Here is a 26167-nt window from a genome sequence, read left to right on the forward strand (position 1 = left end):
TAGCCATTCATGCTCAATGATTTAGGACTTTCAAAACACATTTCTAACTCATTTGAATAATAATGGTCATAAAAAACATTGCCTGAGGCGCAGCAAGCATACATCAAGCAACAACAAATGCCTTCTGAAGTTGTCGAAAGGCCCACATACACGCAAAACAATTAGGACACACAACTTAATTTGCGAAGGGTATGTTTCTCTGTTATGCCATGCTCATTTTAATGAGTTTGAAGGCAGTAGTGTCCTGTAGTTTGTGCTGCTGATTGATTGACTGTTGCAGCCACACAGTGCAGGCTTAGACAGACCTCTATTAAACCTCACTATGTGTTTGTAGGCGTACACATTTATGTATACTTAGACATGCACACACAAAAACACATTTTCCTTCGTCTGGTTTCTTATGCCTGACTTAATCACACCAGGTAGCTGATGATAAGACATTCAAACACCCACGTGCACGCACTCACACAAAGCTGGATCAAACGAACCTATCCACTTCAAACAGATGACCTCATGATTGCCTTACATCAAAACTAGCATGCAATTAAGGCTGAGTAGCGTTCATCAGCCTAGCCTCGCTTTGTCCAGAGGCTTTTCATTGTCCAGCACACTTAGCAGCAAACATCAGTGTAGAGAATCAAAAGATGAGTGCAATTACATTGCCAGTCTGTGGGAAATGAAAAAAACCTCAACCCTTAACTTCTGAATAAAAATAAAATTTGATTTAACCATAGATTCTTGCCTTGCAGCTGGTTTGACCCCGGAGACATAAAACATGGGAAATTATATCAGTATGAACTGCAAAAAATAACCTAAAGTGTATGGTATAATAAAACTGTTTGTAATGTTATTGAGTGGTTAAACAGTCCCTTAACACATTGTAAATGCCTTATAGTTACACTCTTTATAATGGAATAGAAAAGTATATTTGAATCATAACTTCACCTACATATAGCTGACTATATTATGCCAAATATTACAGTAAAGAAATTAATTAATTAAACATCTTTACATAAATGCCATATGTACTTTATAATGGAATGATTCATAACTCACAATCAACAGTGTAACTGATGATTCACCAAGTGTAACACACACTAAAAACACTGTGTAGATATCTTATGCACAAAGTGTCTTTATCTCTTTTTTTCATATGTATATACTGCAGGCATTACAGACACTGGTCAAATAGCTCTTTCAAGGATCACCAGTATTGGGTTCACCTGGACAGTGTGTATACTGTTGAGTTGACTTTAGATTCTGAATTTTACAGTATTGTCCACCAGACCATTCAGACAATCCTTAGCAACATTTCTGAATAGCATAACAGTGCATGAAAAGCATCCCTAAGCATGTTAACATGTTAATAAGCTGAACATTTTCAAGAGGAAGGTTTATTACAACATTCTTAATGTACATTTTAATTTGTGCTACATGGAATAACAAGGAATATAAAATAATGAGAAAAGATTGGGTAGTAAGACACCATCTCATAATTGTGACAATTATCTTGTTTCCACAAGAAACAGCAACTTGTTAGCCAAGTGGATGGTGCACATTTTCATAAGGTTTGAGCTTAAATCAAAAAAAATGTTTTTCTGTTCCATAGCTTGTCTTACACAGTGGCCTCACTGATTGGCTTTTATTGTTCCTGTTACAATGAGAATCAGACGTTGTTTGTCTCCACTGGAGACCATGTACAGCATCCAAGCAGTAGCCTACACACATGCACACATGAAACAGCATGCAGAGACACACGTACACTCTGTACGCACAGAAGACAATACCCACCGCAGCCTAGGTGGAACTGACACAAACAAACAAACAAGCACAGCTCACTGACTAAAAAACCTCCCAGCAAACAATGCAAAGTGAAAGATATTAATATTTAAATAGATCATTTGCAAGATTGGTATAATTAGCGGCTCATATTCATGTATTCACTTCAGGGATATCACATTGAGACATGTCTACTTATTCAAATAAGATGCAACATGTCACAGGGTGCATATATGCAAATGCACATATGCCGCTAATTACACATTGCCTGTCACAAAAGGAGAAAGGCTTTCAGCAAAAATTTTCAAAGTTTTCTATGAACTGTTCAACCAGGCTGCTCAGGCTGCTCAGGTCTAATTAAAACATGCATGTCCCCAAGGCCTTATCAAAGCGCTGTAGAAATATGTACATCTCAAATAGATGAGAATTAGCTAAATAAAGGACCTCCCTGGTGCTTTTGTCCTGCTCACATCCCCGGCTCTGCACTATCAAACTTTATTTCTGATTGATACTGATAGTCCACCGCAGGGATTTGAGAATATTTTGACCTTAGGTGGGAGACTTTAATTTTGACATCTCCTCCCCTGGCACAATTCCAGATTTGATACTGTACTTGACACTAGCTGCATTGAAGGCTGTTGTGACGGAAGTTGTTATTTCAATGAGGTGGAAATGAGAGGTAAACCTTCTAGGAAGTGTTTTTTAATTAACCAAAATGATTTGGCCTTAAGAGTTGTCTACTGTCAAATTGTACATTGTGTTCCACACAAGATTGGTAGCAGTGTTTATTTTAAGGCATCAAAGTAAAACAAAAAACTATTGGACTTCTCAGTTGTCCCATAACTTTTGACTGATTCTTACTAAGAATATAATTTCATCATAGTCTGATTTGATGTTAAGACAATTGGGAATCATTAATGATTCCACGCAGCTCTGAACAGGGCGACGGCTGAGCCTGGCTGCTCCCAGCTAACAGTGCTAACAGTGCTAACAGTGCTCACAGAGCTTACAGTGTTAACCTGAGGGGGAACCGAAGGGTGGGGGCTACGCATCTGCTGTACCCCATCGTATGAAACCATTGCAGAAGGACGTGAGTGAGCCAGTTGGGCAAGTTAACAAGCAGTAACACGCAATAATAGGTATGCACGGTTGGCCCATTTATTTTTAAAGCAGGCAGAAGCTTAAAGGCACACAGACGGAGAGTGACTTCATTCTCTGCTCAGGTAGACATTACTTCATTTTTATCTTTACATAGCAAATATGATTAAGTATTATTTTATGCTTATTATGTTTATTTAAGTTATTTCTGAACCAACTGTGGTGAAAACAGCATTCAACTCTCACCATTTCCTTTCCTTAACTGACCATTCTGTTTGATCAACAAGCAAATGAGGCGTTAACAAGCTTTTACACATTTTCTGGATTAACCGACAGTTTCAAATTTGCTTTTCTGACCAATGAAAAAAGAAAAATAATAATAATTTGAGTACATTTAAACAAAAAAAATGCATCCATCAAAAATCATCATTGAAAAGGACATTTTGTGTCTCACCCTCTTACTTTCAAATACATATGCATACATACATTTGCATTTGCAAACACAAACTCAATGGCTAAAGCACCCAGCCTGTAGAGCTCAGAGTGCAGAGCTGTCCAGAAGCCTGTCTGTGAGGAAAATGTATGCAGCTCAAATCAAAGTGATGTTGCACACAGTAATCTTTCTCTATTAAGGATGTCACATTTTGCAATCTTTTCGCAATTGCAGCCTAATATCCTTTACCACTCCACTGCTGGGGTGGTGAGCTTCTGCAAGCTCGCATACACACATACACTCACTGTCTCATCACACACATCCACGGTGCGTAGGTATCCCGCTGAAGGAGTCAGTCATGTGTGTCTTTCAGATAGGAGTTGAGAAAGCCCTTGATTAGGACGGGAAGTCATGTGTATAAAATTCACACTTCTTACCACCACTGTCTCCCTGTACATAGCGAAGGTAGTGTGTTTCTGCGTGTAGCGCACACATCTATAGAGATCCTAATTAACTCACGTAAATAGTAATATAAAATTAATCACACGCTAACAGTGTATTCCTTTGTACCTTTTAAAGTGAGCTCAGTTCTAATTTCGGGGTAAAATAATTATATCCGGAGCTGTTTTTGAAATGAAAGGCCTTGCCTCTGCGATGAAAGGCAAATTATTTACACTTGGTTTGTTTCTGATCATATAATCCAGTAAAAAAAAGAGACCTAACAGTCTTGTGAGCTGGAGATAAAAGTGTCTATTGTCTAATTCTACTGATCTTCCTCAGGTGCTGTTAGATATTTTTTCTGTTTCATGATTGAAATTCATTAACTCAGCAACGCCCTGATTCACACCAGATATTCCCTATAGCATGCTAATGTTGACCAGTTGCCAACTCTGCAGAAGTAAAAAGTTGAGCCTTTGCATTTTTATATATTTTTATATTATATACATTATTTAGTTATGGTGTTGGGTAGGAAAAAAATTAACTTTGAATTAAGAACTGCCCCAGAAAATGTTCTTGAACTTTTTCCATCCAGCTTGAAAGTTGGGAAGAGAAAGCAATGGCAATGGAAAGATCAAGGAAGCTTTTCCAGTTGAGAAAGACACAACATGTTTTGTGACTGCTTTATCACATTATGGACTACTGATGTGACTGTCACTGTGGAAAATTCCATCTCTGCCTCTTCTGAGATGGAATTCTCCCTGATTGCTGAACATGAAAATGGTCAAAAGCCTTTCCTCCTTGATTCTCAGGGACTGAAAACAAACACCTAAGATTTGAAGATGAACCTTTAGATACAGTCGATTTCTCAGCTATCTAGCATGATTTTGCCTGCTGGAAACATCTTTGCATATCATTATAATGTATAATTTTCTTTTTGTTATCTACAGGAATTGCTATTACATTTTGTACGGCTATTCATGTTTCTCAGAAGATGAATCTCACTGACTTTTGCAACTCGCTGACTTGTCCCTAAGTGCCAACATGAGGTTGTATAATGTCTCGATAACTATTGGATAGATTGTCAAGACATTTGCTACAGGTATTCATGGTGCCCAGATGATGAATCCTAATAATTTAGGTAATCCGCTGACTCTTCATCACCAGCAGGTCAAAATTGTCATTTCTAATTTCAACAACTAAACTTCTACCAAATGGATTGGCACCAAATTTTGTAGTTTTGTGTAAAATTTCTTGAACACTTTATATAAATTGATTTCTTAAAGACATTCACGTTCCCCTCAGGATGACTTCGGATGATGATTTCTTTGGTGATCCCTTAATTAATACTTTTATATATATATACTCAATTACCTACAAATGTAACTACATTCCTCTCAGCTTTAGCTATACTTTGTGTTCAGTGCAAATTATTAATATAAAGATAAGATAGTGACAATAGTAAAAATGATACCTGCAAACATCAACATGTTAGCATTTTCATTAACATTAACCTTAAAGCACCACAGTGCCTAGGTATGGTGTCGCAATGCTGCAAGCATGGCTCTATGTTGTTCTATTAATATGAAGACTAAGCTAAACTGAAGGTCATGGGTTAGCTCGCTTATCCAATCATATCAAACCAAAGCTATTGGGTCTGCAACATGCTCTTACGCTGGGTGTCCTTTTGAATAGAAAGGTTTTCATTTGGACCAAACACACCTGCTTCTAATTTAACTGAAAAAAACACCTTTAACCAGAAAAGCTACTTGTTCGGGACGAATGAAAATCTGCAGACTCTTTGGCCTTAATGTCAGATGGTTAAAAACAACTATAGTGAAGTCGTGTTCAAAGAGAGGTATCCACTTAGCTTTGAATCCATGTTGCTCAGTGTATAAATAAGGGCAGTATTCAGGCACCCTTATTACTATTTGATATAATCTCTTATGGTGCAAAACATAGCCCACCTACAAGCTACAATTTGCAATACATTTAGGATTATTGACCAAGGTCCATAGGCGCCATATAATTTAAAGAACCAAGCACAGACTTTTACTACTTATCATGACAGGGTTCTTAATATCCTTTGGATTGAAGGTGATTTTGTTTATGCTGCAAACCTGTGAAACCATGAGAGGGGGTAAAAAGGTAAGCATTTCCTCAATGCAGATGGAGTTATCTGAACTCCTGGCTCTAGTATTTAGTCCTTTCTCTCTCCTTCCCCTCCCCTCTCTCCTTCTTTACTCTCTCGCCCCTTCATTCTCAATTGTGTCCCTCGCCTCTGGCAAATGGGAGTCATTTGTTTGTGTGAACTTCCCATAACCCGCAGCGCGTGAGACACTTATCATTCAGAATGGGGGTGCTACGTCCAGAGTTGTAATACCTCTTCTCTTCTCTTCTTCCCTTCCTCCTCTCCATTTTGTCCCCTTTCACAGCAGTACCATGTATGTTCCAGCTGACTCTCTCCATGGTTCATCGTCTTTCTCCATTCTTTCTCTCCCTCTCATACTCCCTGCTTACCATTTTCCCCCTAAACAGTACGCCCCCTTCGGCTTCTCTTTCTACCCCTCTCTCTCTCTCTCTCTCTCTCTCTCTCTCTCTCTCTCTCTCTCTCTCTCTCCAATCTCATTCCCCATGTAATCTCGGGGTACACAGGACCATTTTCATTACGGCACTACTCATCTTATCATCCACCCTGTCATCTCCTCTGTCTGCTGTCTTTTTTATATTCCTTTATTCTAACAAGTCTGCATCTCAGAAGCCATCAGTGGTCCACCCCTTTTCATTTCCCTAATGTACCCCCACACACACACACACACACACACACACACACACACACACACACACACACACACACACACACACACACACACACACACACACACACACACACACACACCCTTGCCTGGTCCTAACCCCTAGTTTCATTGCCTTAACCTGGTTCCCATCATCATGATGTAGAGCACACCCCAGCTCCCTTCAATTGTGTAAATCACTGTGTGTGTAGTGTTACAGTACAGTACGCTTTAACATTTTATATGTTCTTGTATTATCTCTGCAGGCAAAAATGCAAGAGCAATTTAAACAGATGACCTAAACATGGAAAGAGAGAATAAAAGAGGAAGAAAGACTAAGACAAAGATGGTTACACACAGAGGGTCGAGACAGAAAGAGTCAAACCGAGAGAGGAAGAGAGTGATTTTAAGGAGGAGAGCTGTTATTGAAGGCCGAGGTGAGCTTTAACCCTCTTGCTTGCTTTAATCCCTCATTTATGTGAACTCAGCTTTGGAAATGAAGCTGTCACTGTATTTTCCTTCCCTTCACCCATGCTGTGGTATAATCAGAAACCGCGCACACACACACACACACACACAGTTGCAGGACGGAGACACAGAAAATCATTCAGGAGAGGTCTTAAATTCATTCCAGAGTTGGAAGCAGAGATTCAAACAGCCTCACCTTGTCTCCTAGAGGAGGAATTGTCGGATATGTTTGAGACAGAGGGGAATTATGGGCAAATGCACCGGTGAGGAATGATAGCCTGCAATCTCCGGCTCTAATCTGGGATCGCTGACACATGCCATTCATTTCAGACTTGCCAGTATTCCCCTGCATGGTGTAGACTTGAGCATACGTGTGACTTTGCAATCTTTTATGCCTATTTTTGAGACAAAAATCTATTCAAACAGTTTGCAAACAGCAAGGTAAAACTAAATTGCAAAATGTTGAAACACACTCATTAAAATGAATTAAACTTTGTTAAGAAAAATTTAATAGATTACAGAGGCAAATATCCGTATTCATATACTTAGATCCTAAAGCTCATGGCACTAAAATATGATAAAATATGATTTTTTATTACATATAGTTTTTCCATTTTTTGTATCATTTTGACATAGTATGACAGAGGAAGGGCAAAGTACATTGATAACATCCATTAAAGAGCAATTTGTCTATTGTGAAACCACAGACTTGTACTGCCATCTAGTGGTTGTCAGAGAAAAAGGATGGATGGAGTTATGAGTGGGTGGATGGATAGATGAATCATTTATTTGCTGGTTAGATGACCAGGGAAGAGGAAATAACTTTCTTCAATACAAGTCTCTCTATAGCGGTAAAATAAATCGATAAGAAAAATGAAGTTAACCACTAATAACCGGTTATACATTTCATGATGAATGTATTGTCATTTAGTAGAACAGAGAGTCAATTGTTGTTTAGAAATGTCTTAGAACAAACAAATGTTCTGACTTTTTGTAGTATTTATTCATTTTAAATATTTTGCACTAATTTAAAAATGTTAAACTAATGTTGGAGAAAAAGTAGACAATAGGCATAATCACCCTCTAGCCTATAGGAGCATTCTGAAATGCATAGCTTTGATTAACATGTCAAACATAGATGCAACTATGCAATAAAAGAAAAATGTCATATTCCTGTCCATCTTTTGCTCCTCCATCCCTCTATCTCTACGCCCCTCCATTTCTCCCTCTCGCTGCCCTCCTCAGGTGGAGCGAGCGTCAGACTGGTGTGTAATAGCGTGCTGTCAGTGTGGGCAGCGGCGAGGTGTGGGGAGGAGAGCGGTGTGTCTCAGATGAGATATGTGACTGGCATGCTAACACACAGTTTTATCTGAGGAAAAAGAAAGAGACCGGGCCCCCACATCCCCTCACTATGGGCCTTTGATTAAAGCTCCCTGGGTACACACACATGCACACACTTCCAAAAACACACATACAGTGTACACACATGCACCCGCACAGATTATATATAAATTGCAGGTAGGAGCATACACACATACAGTATATATGCATGCACACATCCTCCCATTGTGGGTGGTGTTGTTTTGACCTAAGCCAGATAGCTTGTCCATTATGAAGTTGATAGGAGGATTTGGTCATGTTGATTCTAGACAGCATCATCTCCTCTACCATAAATAACCCTGAGTGTTCTCTCTGAGTCACACAACAATATAAAGAGAATAAGAGCTCTCAGCTTTATCCCCTGGTCTAGTCCACTGCACGTAAACGCTCCCACATACGCAACACAAACCCCAAGAAAATGGTTGTGCGTGGACAGACGTAAACAAAATAACAGATTTAAAAGTACAGTTGGCCCCAGCTCAGGTTCAGCTTAAATTGTCCCTTTACAATCTAGTTTGGCTTTGGGGTTTGTCTCAAAGCGTGTTTTCTCAGATGGACTGTTGGGGAAACTAGTTTGATTTTAGATGAGCAGCATCACCCGGCAGTGCAGTCTCAATAGCTTGCCAATAAAGTTTTAGATACACACTGTATACCCCTAACCAATGGAACTGTGGGGGAGCATGATGACTTCCATGACGGAAGTAATGGACAAACACACTCAGTATTCTTGCATCTGGAGAAACCGTATTGAAATACACCCTGTCAATTTATCATCATCTGTCTGTCTCTATTGTTTTCCTTTCAGGATCAAATGTGAAAGAAAAATGTCAATTTCCATTTATTGCAAGCAATATCCATTTAAATGGTTTGCTGTGGCTTTAGTAACTGGTAAATGTATTGTTGGAAAGGAATTTCTAGTATTCTTCTCAGACTTTACTTTTTCCTATATAAAAGCAAAAGTGAAAATGTGTTACCCTGTAATGTTTCCTCTCTGGACAGCAAGAGGGTGCTAATGTGCCACACAATGCTATGACTTTAGTGAGTCTCTCACTGTGTGTATGTTATGCATTTCTAAAAATACACATTCAATCAATTCAATTCGAAGAAATAAAAATATTCAAAATTTTAATCAATATACTGCGCAAATTAGGAAATGTACACAAACCAAAATAAAAATACACAGTTGATTTAAAAAATGTAATCTAGAAAGACACTTTGATGATCTGAATATTTCCTATCATCCATTTGGCTATATACAGTAAGATGTTAAAATATCACAATTTATCCACATTTTTTTTTGCATTTAACATGAGGTCTTTATGAACTATGTTTAAATGTTACTGTTATCATTACCTTGTTAATCTTGACCACAAACTATAGTACCCCATTATATAATGTTTTTTTTTCACAAACTGTTAAAATAGTTGCTTCCTCTGTATACCCCATCATTAGTTTTTCAGGTAGAACATCTAAATCCTTACAATCAGCAACACAATGACTGATCTATTACCAGTTTACAGGTGTAAGAGGTCCCACAGATGCATAATGTATAAACAAAACAGAGCATTCAATTTCTATTTGATGGCCAGTTGTAATTTGCTGACGATAAGACATTTCTGTTTAATGTTTGATTTATGATTAGATAGTATTTCATACATTTACACATTATCAGGATTATCACAGTAAAGAAGCATAAGGACAGAGAGCATGTCTGCACTTCTATGTCAGATATCAGTCAATAAAAACTACACTTCAACAAGGCAGATTTTAAGATGGCATAAACTTTTAAACAGACTTATATCTAGTTTTAACATTTGCATTGCCATGTACCTTACTGACATGAAAATGTTGTAAAATGGAGATACTGCAAACAAAAAGCAAAACAATATATTGGTTTTAGGTGACCACAAAAATGTGCTTCATGTTTTGTTAAACCCTGGTTTGGTGCTTAATTGGTTCACTGAAGTTAGACGTGTCAAGTTGAAGTTATAAAGCAGCTTTAAGTACGTCTTAGTTATTGTTGCAACACCGCCAGGAGTCACATGGAAAAAGGAGCGGGGTAAAGTCTAACCACGGACCCTGAGCTGGGATTGCTTTCATAATCTTATGACTGGAATGATTGATAGGGGACAAGGGAACTGTGCCGATGTCCGCTTCTCTGACAGAGTGCAGGTTGAAGTCAGAGATCTGTTTGTGTGGAAGGCGAGGGGCTGGCTGGAGGACAAAGAGGATGGGAAAAGTGTTTGTACTTCTCTGGGGCAGGACCCAGAGGGGGTGATGGGATGGGTGTGTCTGGAGAGGCTGCAGAGAGAGAGGCAGGCACAGAGAGAGCTTTTTTTACATTTGTAAATAACGTGTTTTTGTATGAATACAAGCAATGTTGTATATATCAAGTCTGTAAGATGTATCCACTGTCGCCCGTGGGAAATGTTACATCCACAGCTTCTATTTTATAGATACAGTTCCCATCAATCTTGTGTGGCCATTAGGTGGTGTAATATTGCAGAATGTATTTTTTATTTTTAAATGAAATCATACAATAGGGCCAAGACTCATCAATTCTCGTAATTGTTACATTTTCATGGATTCTTTTCACATTTGGGATGGCTATTTATTTGTTTCAACTCAGTTAATGGAAACACATCTGGCAAACACGTTTGTGACATTTTATGTGAAGAGATAAATATACATCAATGTTGCTTTGATATTTCTTGTGTGTGTGTCAGAAGGTTTGCACTTGTCTGGGTGAATGCAGTTTGTGTGACTGTGTTGCATGTCTCAGGGTTGTCAAGTATCTGGCACTTACCTATCTGTGTAGTGTGAGCGACAGGCATGGTGCTGATGACCAGTGTGTGTCCAGTCAAAGGGTCCTGGGCCAGCTGGGTGTGTGCTGGGTGGTGCAGGTGGGTGGGCTCTGATGTAAGGCCTGAAAACATAACACAACAACCCAATAATCAATCATCAACTTCAACAGACAGTGCTAGAGTTGTAACCACGTTTTTATTATACAGTTAATGATGATATTTTGAAATCTAGAAATATGTTTTTTTAATCAGGTGACATTTAAGGGTTCACACGCTTAATGAAATGCTCCAAAACAAACCCTCATCAGACCAAAAAGAACAATATGATTTTTTATTTTAAAGTTTATTTTTTTGCCTTCAAAAAGTGTTTTGCCATGTGTGCATGTTTTATGTAGTTATCTAGTCAGGTCTAAATAACTTTATATAAAATGCTGATTAATCTATGTACTGTAGAAGGACATTGCAGTTTGATTTTTTTTAATTATTTGCTCTGGTTAGCTTTTTTTTGGTTACAAACTGTTATATAAACATTGCAATGTTTCATCAATTTCAAATTCACATTACTAAATATAACACAATCTCAACAATATTTTTTTTTACTCTTAAGTACCACATTCCTACTGGATACTGAAAAATAAAACACACACAGCTCTTTCTTTGTCTTCTAAGTCAGGTTGTCATATTCTGGGGTTGTTTTTAGCATGTATGGAGAAAAATTGAAGACATTTTTGGAGATGACTTAGTACTTTATTCCACGCCTCATCTTGAGTTGTCTGTCATGGCCCTGTTTAGAATATGTTTGATGCATTCTACCTTTAACTACAGACTTCCTTATACATACACATTGTGTTTGCAGATGTCACCTAGAGGCACCTCATGTAGCAAGTTGTCTATTTTGGCTTTCCCTAAGATACAGTATATGTGGATGATACAAAGTATACCAACTATTTGCAAAACTTTTAACCTATTTTTTATATCCGGGAAAACTTTGCAGAGTTTTATACTTTTGTGTTTTACATTGCTTCATGTTTGTCCAGTTCCACACATTTATCACTGAATAGCTCCACTGCAGTGTTTGGCGGTCATGCTGAATGTCATCCTATTTTTCTCTCTGTAGGTTTACAAGCACAGACATTGGCCCAGTCTCACCTCCCAGCAGCATCTCATGCAGCAGGTTGTCTATCTTGGCCAGGCCACAGAGCTTAATGAACTGAAGCTGTTCGATCATCTGCCAGGTGACGCTCTGCAGGGTGGGCAGCAGGAGTAACAGCTCTCCAAAACGACCCCTGGAGTCATACTGACGGTCATTAATGTAGTCTTCCAGACTCATCTGGACCTGTACACACACAAGCCCAAGTCTCCATCAGCGTAAGCAACCTGCCATTGTCCATGTACTGTAAGTTACATTACATTACATTACATTACAGTCATTTAGCAGACGCTTTTATCCAAAGCGACTTACAATCAGTAGTATATTACATATCAAGACATTCACCCATTCACACACTGATGACAGGCTACCATGCAAGGTGCCACCATCAGACTCTAACTAACATTCATGCAACATCCACACCGATGGCAAGCCTTCAGGAGCAACTTGGGGTTAAGTGTCTTGCCCAAGGACACATCGACTGCCAAAGCCGGGTATCGAACCACCGATCCTCTGATTGGAGAACTACCTTGCTCTCCACTACGCCACAGCCAACCCAAGTTGATGGGTATATTATTCAGGAATGTGTAACAATGTATAATCACTATATAATTATGTGTAATTATAAATATAATCCACTGTGATAATAAGCTCTGCAATAAGCTAAAAGAGTCAAATGCTCGACCAACCTGCAGACGAATGGCCTTGATCTTCGATGGGTCCCGCAAAGACTTTGCATCTGGAGATTGGGAGACAAAATGTGGGGTTGGGGGGGAGGGGGAGATCAAGAATGGAATTGAGGATATGAGTGGAATTGATGAAATGATTATGGTCAAACTGGGGAATGAAGGTAAAATGAGAGGATTTAGTGAAGGGGAGATGAAGAGAGACAGGTAACACAAGATGGGGGTAGGGATTGTGGTCACACTAGGCCAAGGGATGGAGGGACTGGGATCTAACTTTGAGGGGAACGGTAACCAGAAGGAAGGGATTAGTTAGGAAAAGAGGGACTGGAAAGAAATGGCAATGGGTTTTGGACAATCAATTATTTAAAATTTTGAATTAGCTATTTTCAATCTTTTACTATTCGTGCTATTGTTTTTTCACCTTTTAATTTCTTGCCCCTTGTTTTTCTGGCTTTTGTACTTTTCATTTATATTCTAAATTTACATTTTAATACTAATCATTAAAACTATGTTTTTTGAAAATGAGAAATCTGAAATGTTGACAAAGTAGTTTCCATAAATTAAAACTGTATTCTATTTAAATTACTGCAACAAACAGAAATATATTTACATTACAAAATAGGCTGTTTCTGAATTGAGAAGCAAGGTTGAGTTGGGAAAACAGAGTAACCACTCATCCCAAGGAAGAGTAACTGGTCCCTACCATTGGTAATGTATGTTCTTCACAAATCTTCTCATGGCTTTAAGTACTAAATGTTCCTTTTTTTAAATTACCTGGGTCAAAGAAGACAATAGCCTTGAGCGCTGCATACTCGTTGTCGTCTATTTGAATATCCTGGAAAGGCTGGACCAGCTCATCCAGCACACGGTTGGCTACCTTGTACATCTCTTGTTCAGGACTGTTCCTGTGGATCACACAGCCATTACCTGCAGACATAGTGAGCACAGGTTAGTGCCAGTGTTGAGGTATGTGGTTGTGTATGGGGTAGAGTGCTGGTGTGTGCTTGTGTGGAAGGTTGAGGGGAATAAGTTTAGCTGTGAGAGAAAGAAAAGTTAGATCAGACTTTTGTTTGGCCTACTTAACGGTTTCAGTCAAGGTTATGTGAAGGGTCCTAAGGCACAGCAATGCACAATGTGTGTGTCTGCGTGCTTGCGTGTATGTGGTTGACAGACCTGCCTACAGTATGATGTTGGTACATGTCTAGGTAATGAGTAATGACATTTAGAAATACACTTTTGAAGTCACAAAGAAATAGAAACCTTTAGTTAATCATTATCAGCAAACACAACATTTGATCTGTGACACTTTACGATACAATACAAAAAGATTTTAGTAGTTACTGAGACAGGAGTGAGGAACGACCTGATGATTAATAAAAAGTTAGTGAGTAGTTTCGGAATAACTCTGATTATATAGTAGATAATAATGGGATAGAAACCAGACTGGGAAATACTACATTAATGAATCATTAGGTTGATTAGTTCAATAGTATTTCCTCACGAGTTGTTCCTCATCAGCGACTGAGCAACACAAACTATCAACAACAACAATTACTTAATCATGACTCACCTTTTTTGTTCCCCTCTCAAGTAAAGTGGTACATCACACGGAGTAGTTTCTAAATAGTTCCTCATTACTTCATTATTGTCTTACTGTTACGACTCAAACTGGCTGTTCATCATGATTCACTCTACATATACATATAGTCCTTCTCAGAGTGATTCCAGAACTACTCATTAACAATGCATTCATTAACAAGTAATTACTGAGTTGTCCCACGCTTGTTCCTCAGTAACTACTCACATTTTTGTAACCTTTTTAGTAAAATGTTACAGATTTTTTTGATCAGTCTTCACATTGCTGAGCCACCTGATGGCACCACTTATATTTAAGATGCCATTCTTCTGGTGAGTTCTTACCTAAAAGCAGGAAGTCCTTGAATGGCATTGACCTTTTGGCGACCCCAAGCAAAAGGTGCTCACCTGCATGAGCCCTGAGCAAACTCACCTGGAAACAAACACACACATACACAGTTAAACAAAGAACACAAACAATGTAACAATGCCTCCCCCTTTGCCCTCACATACATCACAGAGGGAACGTACTTTAACTGCAGTATATTTAGTAGTCAGATCTAGAAAACACTCTACTTAATTATTGCTTTTGATATTCTTTCATCTCACAGTACATTTGGTTGATTAAAGATAACCTTTCTTTCATCCCAACTGAAAGTGCTTCGACAGAATAAGCCATTTGTTAGAGCAGTAAGCAAACTCTCACAAGCTAAACAGGACCAATATAAAAAGACAGCACTTCAGAATGTTAAACTAAAGTACTGAAAACTGAGAGGTCTTGGTTTAAACTTGGGCATGGGATTAAAACAAGGTTGACTCATTCCTGTGAGCAATTTGCATAATCAAAGTTGACCCATCATGCGTCAAAGTTCGGTTACCTGGTCATCCAGTGGCAGTTCTCCAAATGCAGGAATGTACTTGGCCCATTCCACCAACACCAATAACTGTTGTCTCATAGAATCACATGCATCTCCGACAGTGGCTGACTTCTGCTCCGATATGTCTGCTATTCCAAGTGGAGCAGTGATCTGGAGGGAGACAGAAAACAATGGCTTACTGGGTCACAATCCCTTGATTTCCTGGTGCACATGATTTAAACATGCACATGATGTGCTGCCTGTTCAAAATATCACAAAAAGAAATTGTCACCTGTTGGGACAGTGATTCAGCTTGGGCCAAAATAGTAATGGGTGGCATGTCTTGGGTGTCAGGGATACTTCTTCGGGAGCTGATCCGATCCCGCTCGTTCTGTACAGCTACAATGGAGCAGAGAGCTTAAATGACTGTGTGTGAAACAGAAACAGCAATAAAAAGGATAAGGAAAGAAACAGCACCTCCTGTATTGTCCTTATTGTAAAACCCAAATAACTTTCAAACGGTAATATGTCTCTATCTTGGTTTAGTGTTTGCAAGATTTTGCTTAAATTGGTATTTTCCAGTTTAAGAGTTGACGATGACAGCAGCACCTATGGGGCAGTTAATATTCAGAAAAATAGTCACAAAGGCTGGCATCAGCAGGAGGAGTCAAACGTTAACCAGTTGAAATTCAGAACAACATGTTTGAATAACACATGATTAGGTGTCATAAAACTCCTCGCCAAGGTTATACCCCTCATAAATACACACACACACACACACACACACACACACACACTAAGTAATCACTTATTTTATGGCTGAGCCGATTTCCACCATCTTGAAGCAGCTCTCAGATTCTCTGAAGACAGACTCTCTTTAGTTTTAAGCCTATACTTTGTCTCATTGGAAAATAACAAGAAACAAAAAACTGAACTAAACAAAACAAAACTGAACTTTATCTAACATATATTCCTATACCACAGACACTACACCATGAAAATCAGGTGTTGTTTCGAGTAGTTTTTCCTACCTTCTTTCTTCATGCCAGCCCTGAAGCATTTGTTGAGTCTGCAGAAACGACATTGGTTTCTCTTATCTTTATCCACGATGCATTGTCTGCTGAACCTGCATACGGCGAGCAGATAATAATGTTAGCAGCTTTAAAGAGCAAGAAATTACAAAGTTTATTGTAAGTTAATGTGAAAGGTCATGACATGATGACTGGGCTGAAAAGTAAGTTGTCAATGGTTTAAAAGTCATATTTAGATCTGCACTTGATCATAAGGGTGTACATGTACCAGATCATATTTATGTGTACACTTATGCATGCTCATACTATTATATTTTCAACATATATAATCATTATTTAACCGTGGTATGATTCAAAGTGTGCTGTGTTTTTTTTATGTGTGAGTTTTAGCTGTCAAAGTATGTTTTTGCTCTCTGTACCTGCAGGTGTAGACGTGGCTCTTGCGTATGGAGCGTCTGAAGAAGCCTTTACAGCCATCACAGCTGGAGGCTCCATAGTGTTTTCCTGTAGCTTTGTCTCCACAGATGGCACAGTTACTGCTGACCCCGTCTGGACCGACTGACAGGCCTGGCTCAATTGGCATGCTGTCTGAAACAAGCAAAAAACGTCATATAGGTAAGTACATAGACACATGCTCATACATCTGTATTTTGCACACATTGGCATTGACACAAGTAAACTTACAATTAGAATCAAAGTATTTGAGTACACATCCAAGAATACTGTAGTTCAGTATGGTCTAATACTGGGACCACAGACTATCCACTGCACTATCTAATCTAATCTAATTGAAGCGACCATGTGTAAAATTTAAAGCATCTTGTAACTGTAGTGAATGTATTTGGTGTAGTTTCCATAGTGTAACTGCAGAGGTTATTTGGGGTTTCTATGACTGAATAGATATTTGTTTGGTGTTTGTTTGTACATCAAACTAAACATAAATCAGGAAAAAGAATAAATGGCCGTTCAATTGCCAGGCATTTTAAACATTATTTTTGATGTCTTTATTTTTACTTTCATCTTCTCATACCATGAGCGTTGTCGTAATCATCATGGTAGTTGTTATTATCTGCAGCAGCAGCAGCAGCATCGTCACCATAATCAAAACAATAATCATCATCATTGTCTGAATATTTATGGTTCATTAAAAAGCATAGTACACAACACGATGACAGCATGTCCAGGTAAAAACAAGAGATGCATCAACACAGACACGTTCACATCCCCCCAAACACATCTCTCTCTCAGTCCCACACCAGGCAGTGAGTCAATGTTCGCGTGCTGAGATGACATCAGCGTATCACTGAGATGCATGGTTTCTCTTCAATAAAACATCTTTATGACACATTCCTGCATTCTGATTTCACACTTTTACAGCCTGTACCTAGCCCTTTTCTGTCCTTCACTGCCACATATTTCCACTCACATATGTGGGCAACATACAAGTGGGATTCATTTCTCACAATCTGTGTTAACAGACAAGCTGGATACATGCACTACTGGTCAACATTAAAATGTCATGACTTCCCCCCGCGCTTAATTTAGCTTATGTTAAAACCCTTCCTTTTGTGCAAATAGCAACTAATTTGCCTTCTACTGGTCTCACTTCACTTCATCATTTGAGTTCCCAATTTACAAACTACCACAGTGGTTCTAGTCTACCTCTTCACCCAGCTCTGAGGTAGATTACCCATCCCAAACCCTGGTTACAAGATGCATCATGTTAAACAAGGCTAAATATTTATCAGATAAGGCTCCCCTAATTTCTCTGTCCTCAATAAGACATTTTGCAGGCCCCCACCTTATTGTGGGAAATATGTGAGTGAGCTGATTATCAGTCAATATATTAACATGTGTGCCATCTGTACATTGTCATACTGTAAGGAGCATGTCCAACTTTACATGCATGCTCAAAATCAGATGTCTTGAGCTTCAATAAGTGTTTGTATGTGCATGTGTGGGTGGCTGACGCACTTACCTCCTCCTCCACAGAGCACTTCTGCATTCTCAAAACCCAGTGTGCTGTATGAGGGATCCAGGCCTTCACAATAGTTTGCTACCTCCATATCTAACAGAGATTTACTCTGAGGAGCAGGAGGATACTTCATTCCAATTTCAACTGGTCCTACTCACACTTCTTCTTCCACTCTTTGCTTCTGTCCTCTTCTCAGTTCTCTCTATCGTCTCTATTTCTCCTGTTCTCTACCTGCTGGTCTCTGCTTCATCTTATTCTTACAGCCATGACAAGAGAGATCCCTGGCATTAATGATCTATAATCCTATCTGATTGGGCCAGGAACAAGGAGAGGGGAGGAGCTGTGGCCTAAGACTTCTCACCTTATTGCACATTACTTATCTGTCCTTCTCTTTAACACTTATCACAGGGATGGATAGATAGAGGTAAAGGACATATTTCCCTTCTGCCTGTTTTTTTTCTCACCATGAGACAGAGGAAAGCTTACACATTTTTGTGCATGTTGGTAAGCTTCTGTGTTTGTGTAATGCATATGCGACAGGGAGATTTGTTTGGTGTCACATTCATTTCTGAATGTTTGTGTGTGTGTGTGTGTGTGTGTGTGTGTGTGTGTGTGTGTGTGTGTGTGTGTGTGTGTGTGTGTGTGTGTGTGTGTGTGTGTGTGTGTGTGTGTGTGTGTGCGTGTGTGTGTGTGTGTGTGTGTGTGTGTGTGTGTGTGTGTGTGTCCTTCCCAGGCATTCTAATCTAATCAATAGTGGAGTAATAGCACCACCACCTCAGCAGATATAGTCTATAAAGACACAAAGTGAAGTGGTGGACACTGATAACTTCTATTAACTCTTCAACCAACACACTCCTTTTTTTTTTTTTTTTTTACATCCAACCCTCATTCATAAAGGTTGATACAACTTTATTCTAAATAAACTGGTCATGTTACTCAAATACAATATATGACCTTTTATCTCTAATGTCATTAAACTCACTGACCACAGTCTTGTTGAAACATTACTGTTTTTACTTGTATTTTTAGGTAATATCATATTCAAATTGCCCAGTGGGACATTTTTAAAATTATTTTAATATATATATTTATATATATATATTAAAATTATAATATAATATATTTATATATTTTAATATAATTTTTTTTTTTTGTAGATTTAGTTTTAGATTTGATTTATTGCAATTTTGCTGTTATTATGTATGACTTCATATTAGTAAATATCAAAACTTGTACTGAAGGAGAATTTTCTGACTGGGTGATACACTTATAATGTCTTTGGCCATTTCCTTTAAGAATTATGAGCCAATCGGCTTTGTAAAAGTATTGAATACTCCCTGAAGAGCTGTATGTAATATTTACACAACTGTATAGTTCTCACACTTCGTTTAGCTCTCTTATTGTACAAACAGATCACATTTCCCGAGAACTGCATGTTGAAGAGAGGAAATATAAAGTGGACAATTAACTTAACAATACAAGTGAAACATTTGTCAGTTAGCTCCCTCCTCTTTCAGCCAGGACTGGTGTAAAAACACTATAATTTACTACCATAAACCAGTTAAAATGTCTCAACCCACCCATTTTGCATTGGGAGATCCATTGCACTAAATCTTATTGTGTGGCCTAAAGGTAATCTGTTCGGGGCATTGTGTTAGAAAGAGCTGTAAATGATAAGAGGCAGTATGATGGGAGATGTGATGCCCTACATCAGTAATGAGTGGGCCAGTCAGCAAAGTGACTCCAGTATATGAGCAAGCAGGGGGGTTATATATTGTCACTGTAGGCTCGGTATATCAGAGATAACAATTACTATCAGGTTACAGGGTAATAACAGACATCTTAGTTAACTTAGTTGCTGAAATGAAGGGGTTGTGTGTGTGTGTGTGTGTGTGTGTGTGTGTGTGTGTGTGTGTGTGTGTGTGTGTGTGTGTGTGTGTGTGTGTGTGTGTGTGTGTGTGTGTGTGTGTGTGTGTGTGTGTGTGTGTGTGTGTGTGTGTGTGTGTGTGAGAGAGATAGAGATAGAGAGAGAGAGAGATTACATTTTAACCAGGCAGTGAGGTCAGGCCTCCTGACTCATTAGGTTTGTGAAGAGTGAAGAAGAATTTACTCTTTACTTTCACGTTCACAATCACCTAACACACAATAGAACTTGCAGAGAGCACTGTAGCATGAGTGTGCTGGATTCAATTTACCATCGCATCCGATATATAGAACTATCTCTTCTTTAAACTATGATTAGATGAGTACACCTGTGCTTTAAAGCTTTGAGGACAGATACACTATGATATCAAATCCATTGAAATGTGAATATAATTCTACTTTGTTGCTAGTGGTAAACAGGTTTAAGCTTTTTAGCCCCTTTAAGGGCAAGGACAACAGGTTTAATAGTGTACTAATGAATGCCTTCGATCTTTGTTTTTCTACATTTTGAATACTTGAAAAAATCATACTCTTTTCTTGATTTCTTTGAACCATGATACAATATCCCAAACACTGTAGCTAGTCAGCTATTTAATACATACTTGGAATGTTAACATTGCTCACTACACTAATAAACTGAAAACTTATTCAGCTTTGGTGCAAATATGAACTCCAGTAGATTCAACAACCGACATCTAGGTGGGATCTCCAGCTTACTGATTTGGAAATGTTAAATGTGTATGTAGGTAAAAAAATATTACACATTCATAAATCCCTTAGAATTATAAAAACTATTACGACCCAATCAGGACGCCTGAGAGACCTTGCATCCGCCTAGCAACCAATCGCTCTTTGAAGCCATAAAACAAAGTGCCAAGACGCTATCTCTGTGTGAACTGGCCATAACACTGTCGCTTCTATTTAGATATGAGGTTTTAATAGTCGTAGATGATGATCAGCCACCCAACTGACTCTAGTAAACCACTGCCTACTGATACCTGTTCAACAGTAAAAAAAATATACAGTACAGAAGAATATTGTTCACTCTTAAAACTCTGCTGAGGGATCAGCTTTTATTTTGACCGAGCAAACATAATCTGCTTTTAATTTGTTGCCATGTTGTTCAGTTCGTAATACACTGCTATGTTACTGGATCTATGCAAATCAATAGAAACATGTGAATTCAAGAATTAGTCAACACTTCCCCAAATTTCCTGACATATTTCCTATAAACACAGGAAATGGCTTTTCCTTTTTTGTTTTTTGTTTTGTTGTGACAAACAATTTATCCAGCTGAAGTAAAGCCCATGTATCTTTAGCCTGTAAACTGTATACACAGGGTGAATGCAATCAGCTGCACTATTTAAGGCAGATCAATACAACTACAGCCTCAAAAATCAATCCACAACTATCTGACATAGTCTCAAAGAAATGTCACCATTGAAACCTGCAACCTTTACAAAGGTAGGTTTACTAATATTAAAGTATATTATAAGTGTTATGGTGTCCGTACTGTGCATATCCAAGGTTTGGGCTAATGCTTTTGTCGAACAACTAGATGCCACATTTATGTAAATTTCCAATAATAGTGGATTACCGAAATAAATCATTTTAAATATTTTAGAAATAAATGTGTTTTATTTTATTAGACACTGGATCCCATGATCTTTACAGCAAATCATGCATGACAAAGTCAGTCTATCTTATCTACTGCGGTCAAGTCAGCCAACACTGCAATTTTATCTGTTGTGACAGGGAGGCGAGAACACTACTTTCATATAAAACACTGGACAAAACACAACTAAGAAATGTAGCAGACTTAAAGAACCACAAACTGCAATTCAAAAGTATGCCAGCTTTCATTACAGGAAACAAAAAAGCAATTGAAATGTGTTTGTGAACGGGTAGTACAACCAATACCATTAAAAAGAAACCACGTGATTTAGCAGAAACTGTTACTAAACTTCCTAAAAAAATTGCTAAATGTAAGCTTCACTTCCTCCAAAAAAGCACACCGCATACCATACCACAGCCGATGTGGCTATTTTGCATTTCAATGACAGTTTACTTCACAGGAGGACTTTGACTTACCTGTGTTTCTGTTTCTGCCTGGGATGTGCATTTATCCGAGTGCACTGTTGTACTATGGTAGTACTCAGCCCATCAGTGCAACATTAATCTAACTGACACTGAGAATAGGAAAATGGTAAAGCAGTTTGACAACATTAAAAGGGAAGGTTTGTAGAGCTCAGCGGTCTATAATTCATGGAGCGACACATTGGATGGCGCCACCATTGCCCTGTCATTAGATCGATTTACTAAACAAACTCAAAGTAGGGTGGGGATGTTAAACAGTAACCCAAAGCCATAAAAACCAAAAGGAAAGGATCACCAGGGGTGTGTGTTTGTGTGCATGTGTGCATGTCAGCCAGGGCCTCTAACACCACCTCCAAGGGCGGAAGTTAAGAGATCCAAGAGGTCTGAGGTAATGTTTCACACAATAGTGGTGAAAAAGTTACAATTTTATTTATTTCACTCGAGCTATGTACACAGGGGTTAAGTGTTAGCAAATAAGGTGTAATACATTTATTTTTCCTTTCCACTCACATACCTTTCACATGAAGTCATAATTGGATAAAAAAATTGCGAATTTAAAGACCATTGGTATAATCTAGCATTAAAAATTTCAAATTTAAAGCCTGTAGTATATTCAATGACCAGCAGATGGCAAGAGATCATTAATTTTGAGTCCAAAGCGAAGCACAGTTTCCAGTCCTGACAATTCTTTCAATATTTTCACAATATGGTAGCCGACTGGTTAAGATACCACAATCTTTTCTGCATGTCATACCCCTATTGCTCTCGAAGTTTTTCTCTCATTGCTCTTTCAACTATCAAATAATTGCAAATAATAATTAAAATAAAACTAAACAGTTTTATAAGTCACATCACAAAAAGCTGCAGATATTAATGGAGGGAATATTATTCTTGTACATGTTTCATCAACTTATTTTTCTCCGTAATTCCAGTTTATCTGTTAAATGTTTGCTTGTATGTGCTTTTGGATAACTGGTAAGCCCTGCTTTTATGTAGATGCACATAAGCAATAACAAAAAAAATGATATGGCATTCAAAAACAGTAAAGTACACAAAGTTACAAAATAAAGAAATTAAATTACCATGACCCCCTAACACACATCCAACCAACAGTTGTTAAATAGCCTTTCCCGGCAAACACATGTAGCAGGTTCTCCTCCCCAAGAAGGTGAGCATGTCCAAACAGCCAAAAGTGGTCAGACTCAGAAACACCTCATTGATACTTTGCCGATCGAGGTGTTCTAAGTAATGCAGCCGGAACAAATGGTAGGGAATGAAGCAGACAACCATAATGAGAGCAAAGCACAGACTATTCAGCTGAGCCCCGAAGTCCTGCTGAGAGGTCCATCCCTGGCGATGCTTCCTGTATAAAACCGATAGTGCATTGGATTGGAGGGCTGTCAGCACTGTGGCCACCACTATGATGACTGTGCTTATGATGTAGTTGAACACCTTGGAAGCAGACTCTATGTTGTTGCCAAACTTGAAGCATTCAGTCACATTTGTGGTAGCGTTGTTGCCGTAGAAACGATCTTCAATTTTTTTTCCGTAAAGAAAATGTATTATGCAAGGGACCACGACAAGCACAACCATCCACACTATAACACTGAGAACTAGTGCATGAATCTTCTGGAGGGAGGCCACCCGCTCAGCTTTGTAGTAGAACGTCATCAGGCGTGTGATGAGGATTATCACATAGAAGATAAAAGACATGTACATGTGGATGTGAATCATGCCGCTCACGAATTTACACCACCAGTGGCCCAGGCTCCAGTGTTGAGTCGCGTAATAGTAAATCCTGAAGGGCACAGTGACAAGGAAGATGAAGTGGGTGAAGATAAGGTTGAGTACAGCAATGGAGGTGATAGATGTCGTGCTGGACTTCAGGATGTGCGTCATCATGCTGAGGCTGATGATCCCGGTCAGCAGAACTACAGAGTAAATGACCAGGAGGACTATGTGGTACTCATCAGGATTTTCAGGATTTGAGGTTCTGAGGTTCTGAGGATCTGTGGTCATCATCGAGTTTATGCCAGTAGAAAGCGTTGTATTCACCATGGAAGTCATCTTAAATAGAGAAAAAAAGGGAAGAAGAAAGAGGGGGCCGTATCAGATACGGGAGTATAGTGGAGGAATACATTAGGAAATGGTTGTATTTTAATTTTTCCAACTGTAAATATCAGATATTACGCTGTATAAGTAAAATTGACACACAATCCAAAGACACATTACATTACATTACATTACAGTCATTTAGCAGACGCTTTTATCCAAAGCGACTTACAATCAGTAGTATATTACATATCATTCACCCATTCACACACTGATGACAGGCTACCATGAACGTATAGTATTATGTTAGCCCTACATGCAAGTGGTAACAACATACTTTCAGTTTAACATGAAACAGGACTAAAAGCAACCAGAACTAAAATTATTAGGATTGAAATATCATGAGGCTTAGAAACAACGTTACCATTAAAGGTATAGGCTAATCATTACAAAATGAATAATACAGTACATGAACATTACAGTACCTTTTGTTGCCAAGACAAACTGCCTGCCGAGTGGTCTTGTGTGTGAAAATAAGACGTAAAAGGATGTGTATGTCCTTCACATTAAATCACATTATTTCAAGCTAACAACAGCAACATTTTCCCAATGTGTCGGCGAGCGGGAGAAAACCTCTATGTCTGAGAAAGTATGTGTGTGTGTGTCTTTGTTTCTGCTTGAATGCATGTGCGGATATGTTTGTGTGTGTGTCTATGTGTGTGTGTGTGTGTGTGTGTGTGTGTGTGTGTGTGTGTGTGCCAACTTATATGGAAGTAAAGGTTATGCAAATGGAATCTGTCAGTGTGACTGTGTTGTCAAAAAACCATAAGTTTTGAATATTGTGTGTGTGTGTGTGTGTGTGTGTGTGTGTGTGTGTGTGTGTGTGTGTGTGTGTGTGTGTGTGTGTGTGTGTGTGTGTGTGTGTGTGTGTGTGTGTGTGTGCATGTGTGTCAGTGTGCGTGTCTTAATGCATTTGTGTTCTGTCAGAAAGAGGAGGTGATTGCGCACACATGTTTGCACAACCGCAGAGCTGGCTGCTTCCTCCTTTTTGTCACCCCTCTACCTACGCCTGCTATTTTGTGTCTGCAATGTTCATTCCAATACAAACTAGAATGTGATGTTGAATTGTACAAAGAGTGAATGGCTTACTGTCAATAAGGGGAGGAAATGAAATGGGTGGTTCAGTGCATGGTTGCATGTACCTATGCAAGGATAATAATAGAGTTCTAAACAGCATAATAAAGAGGATCTGCCTGTGGTTTAGAAACAAATACTTAAACATAGAGTAATTTCTGCAGTGTCTCCCTGCCAAAAAAAAAGAAACAAAGATTTCATAGATGTAGATGCACTGTTTACGCCCAGCGCTTCTTCTGCTTTTGTAGTGCAACTTTTAACCTTTATAAGCAGATTAATTTACTTATGTAGGTGCCTAAATTTCTTGTATGTAAGTTGTTTGGATCTCAATTAGTATGTTTTCCTTGGAGGCATACGCATGTCAGAAAGTATGTCATAAAACAAAGCAAACAAAGTCATAGTATAGCATGTCAAAAAAAGTCAGAGTATAGCATGTCGAAAAAAGTAATAGAATTGCATGTCAAAAAAGTCATAGCACAGCATGTCGAAAAA

At 38.6% G+C, this 26167-nt stretch overlaps 2 protein-coding genes across 3 annotated transcripts; both read right to left on the bottom strand.

Moving 5' to 3' along the window:
* Positions 1-9506: 9506 nt before the first annotated feature.
* hnf4g (hepatocyte nuclear factor 4, gamma) lies at positions 9507-22802 on the bottom strand. Of its 2 annotated transcripts, none has more exons than XM_054622908.1 (11): positions 22484-22802; positions 16914-17082; positions 16495-16589; positions 15756-15862; positions 15485-15634; positions 14952-15039; positions 13806-13958; positions 13035-13084; positions 12345-12531; positions 11198-11317; positions 9507-10692 (listed from the first exon to the last, which is right to left on the bottom strand). In XM_054622908.1, exons 1-11 carry the CDS (start codon positions 22512-22514, stop codon positions 10571-10573), a joined length of 1272 nt encoding a protein of 423 aa, XP_054478883.1. In that variant the 5' UTR covers positions 22515-22802; the 3' UTR covers positions 9507-10570. The 2 variants fall into 2 exon arrangements, with proteins under 2 accessions (XP_054478883.1, XP_054478882.1); XM_054622907.1 differs by lacking the exon at positions 22484-22802 and adding an exon at positions 18473-18602.
* A 97-nt stretch (positions 22803-22899) lies between these two features.
* LOC129110722 (probable G-protein coupled receptor 141) lies at positions 22900-25360 on the bottom strand. Its single transcript, XM_054622909.1, has 2 exons — positions 25027-25360; positions 22900-24556 (listed from the first exon to the last, which is right to left on the bottom strand). Exon 2 carries the CDS (start codon positions 24554-24556, stop codon positions 23606-23608), a length of 951 nt encoding a protein of 316 aa, XP_054478884.1. The 5' UTR covers positions 25027-25360; the 3' UTR covers positions 22900-23605.
* Positions 25361-26167: the final 807 nt, after the last annotated feature.

Source organism: Anoplopoma fimbria, chromosome 21 (genome assembly GCF_027596085.1).
Source record: "Anoplopoma fimbria isolate UVic2021 breed Golden Eagle Sablefish chromosome 21, Afim_UVic_2022, whole genome shotgun sequence".
Lineage (NCBI taxonomy): Eukaryota > Metazoa > Chordata > Actinopteri > Perciformes > Anoplopomatidae > Anoplopoma > Anoplopoma fimbria.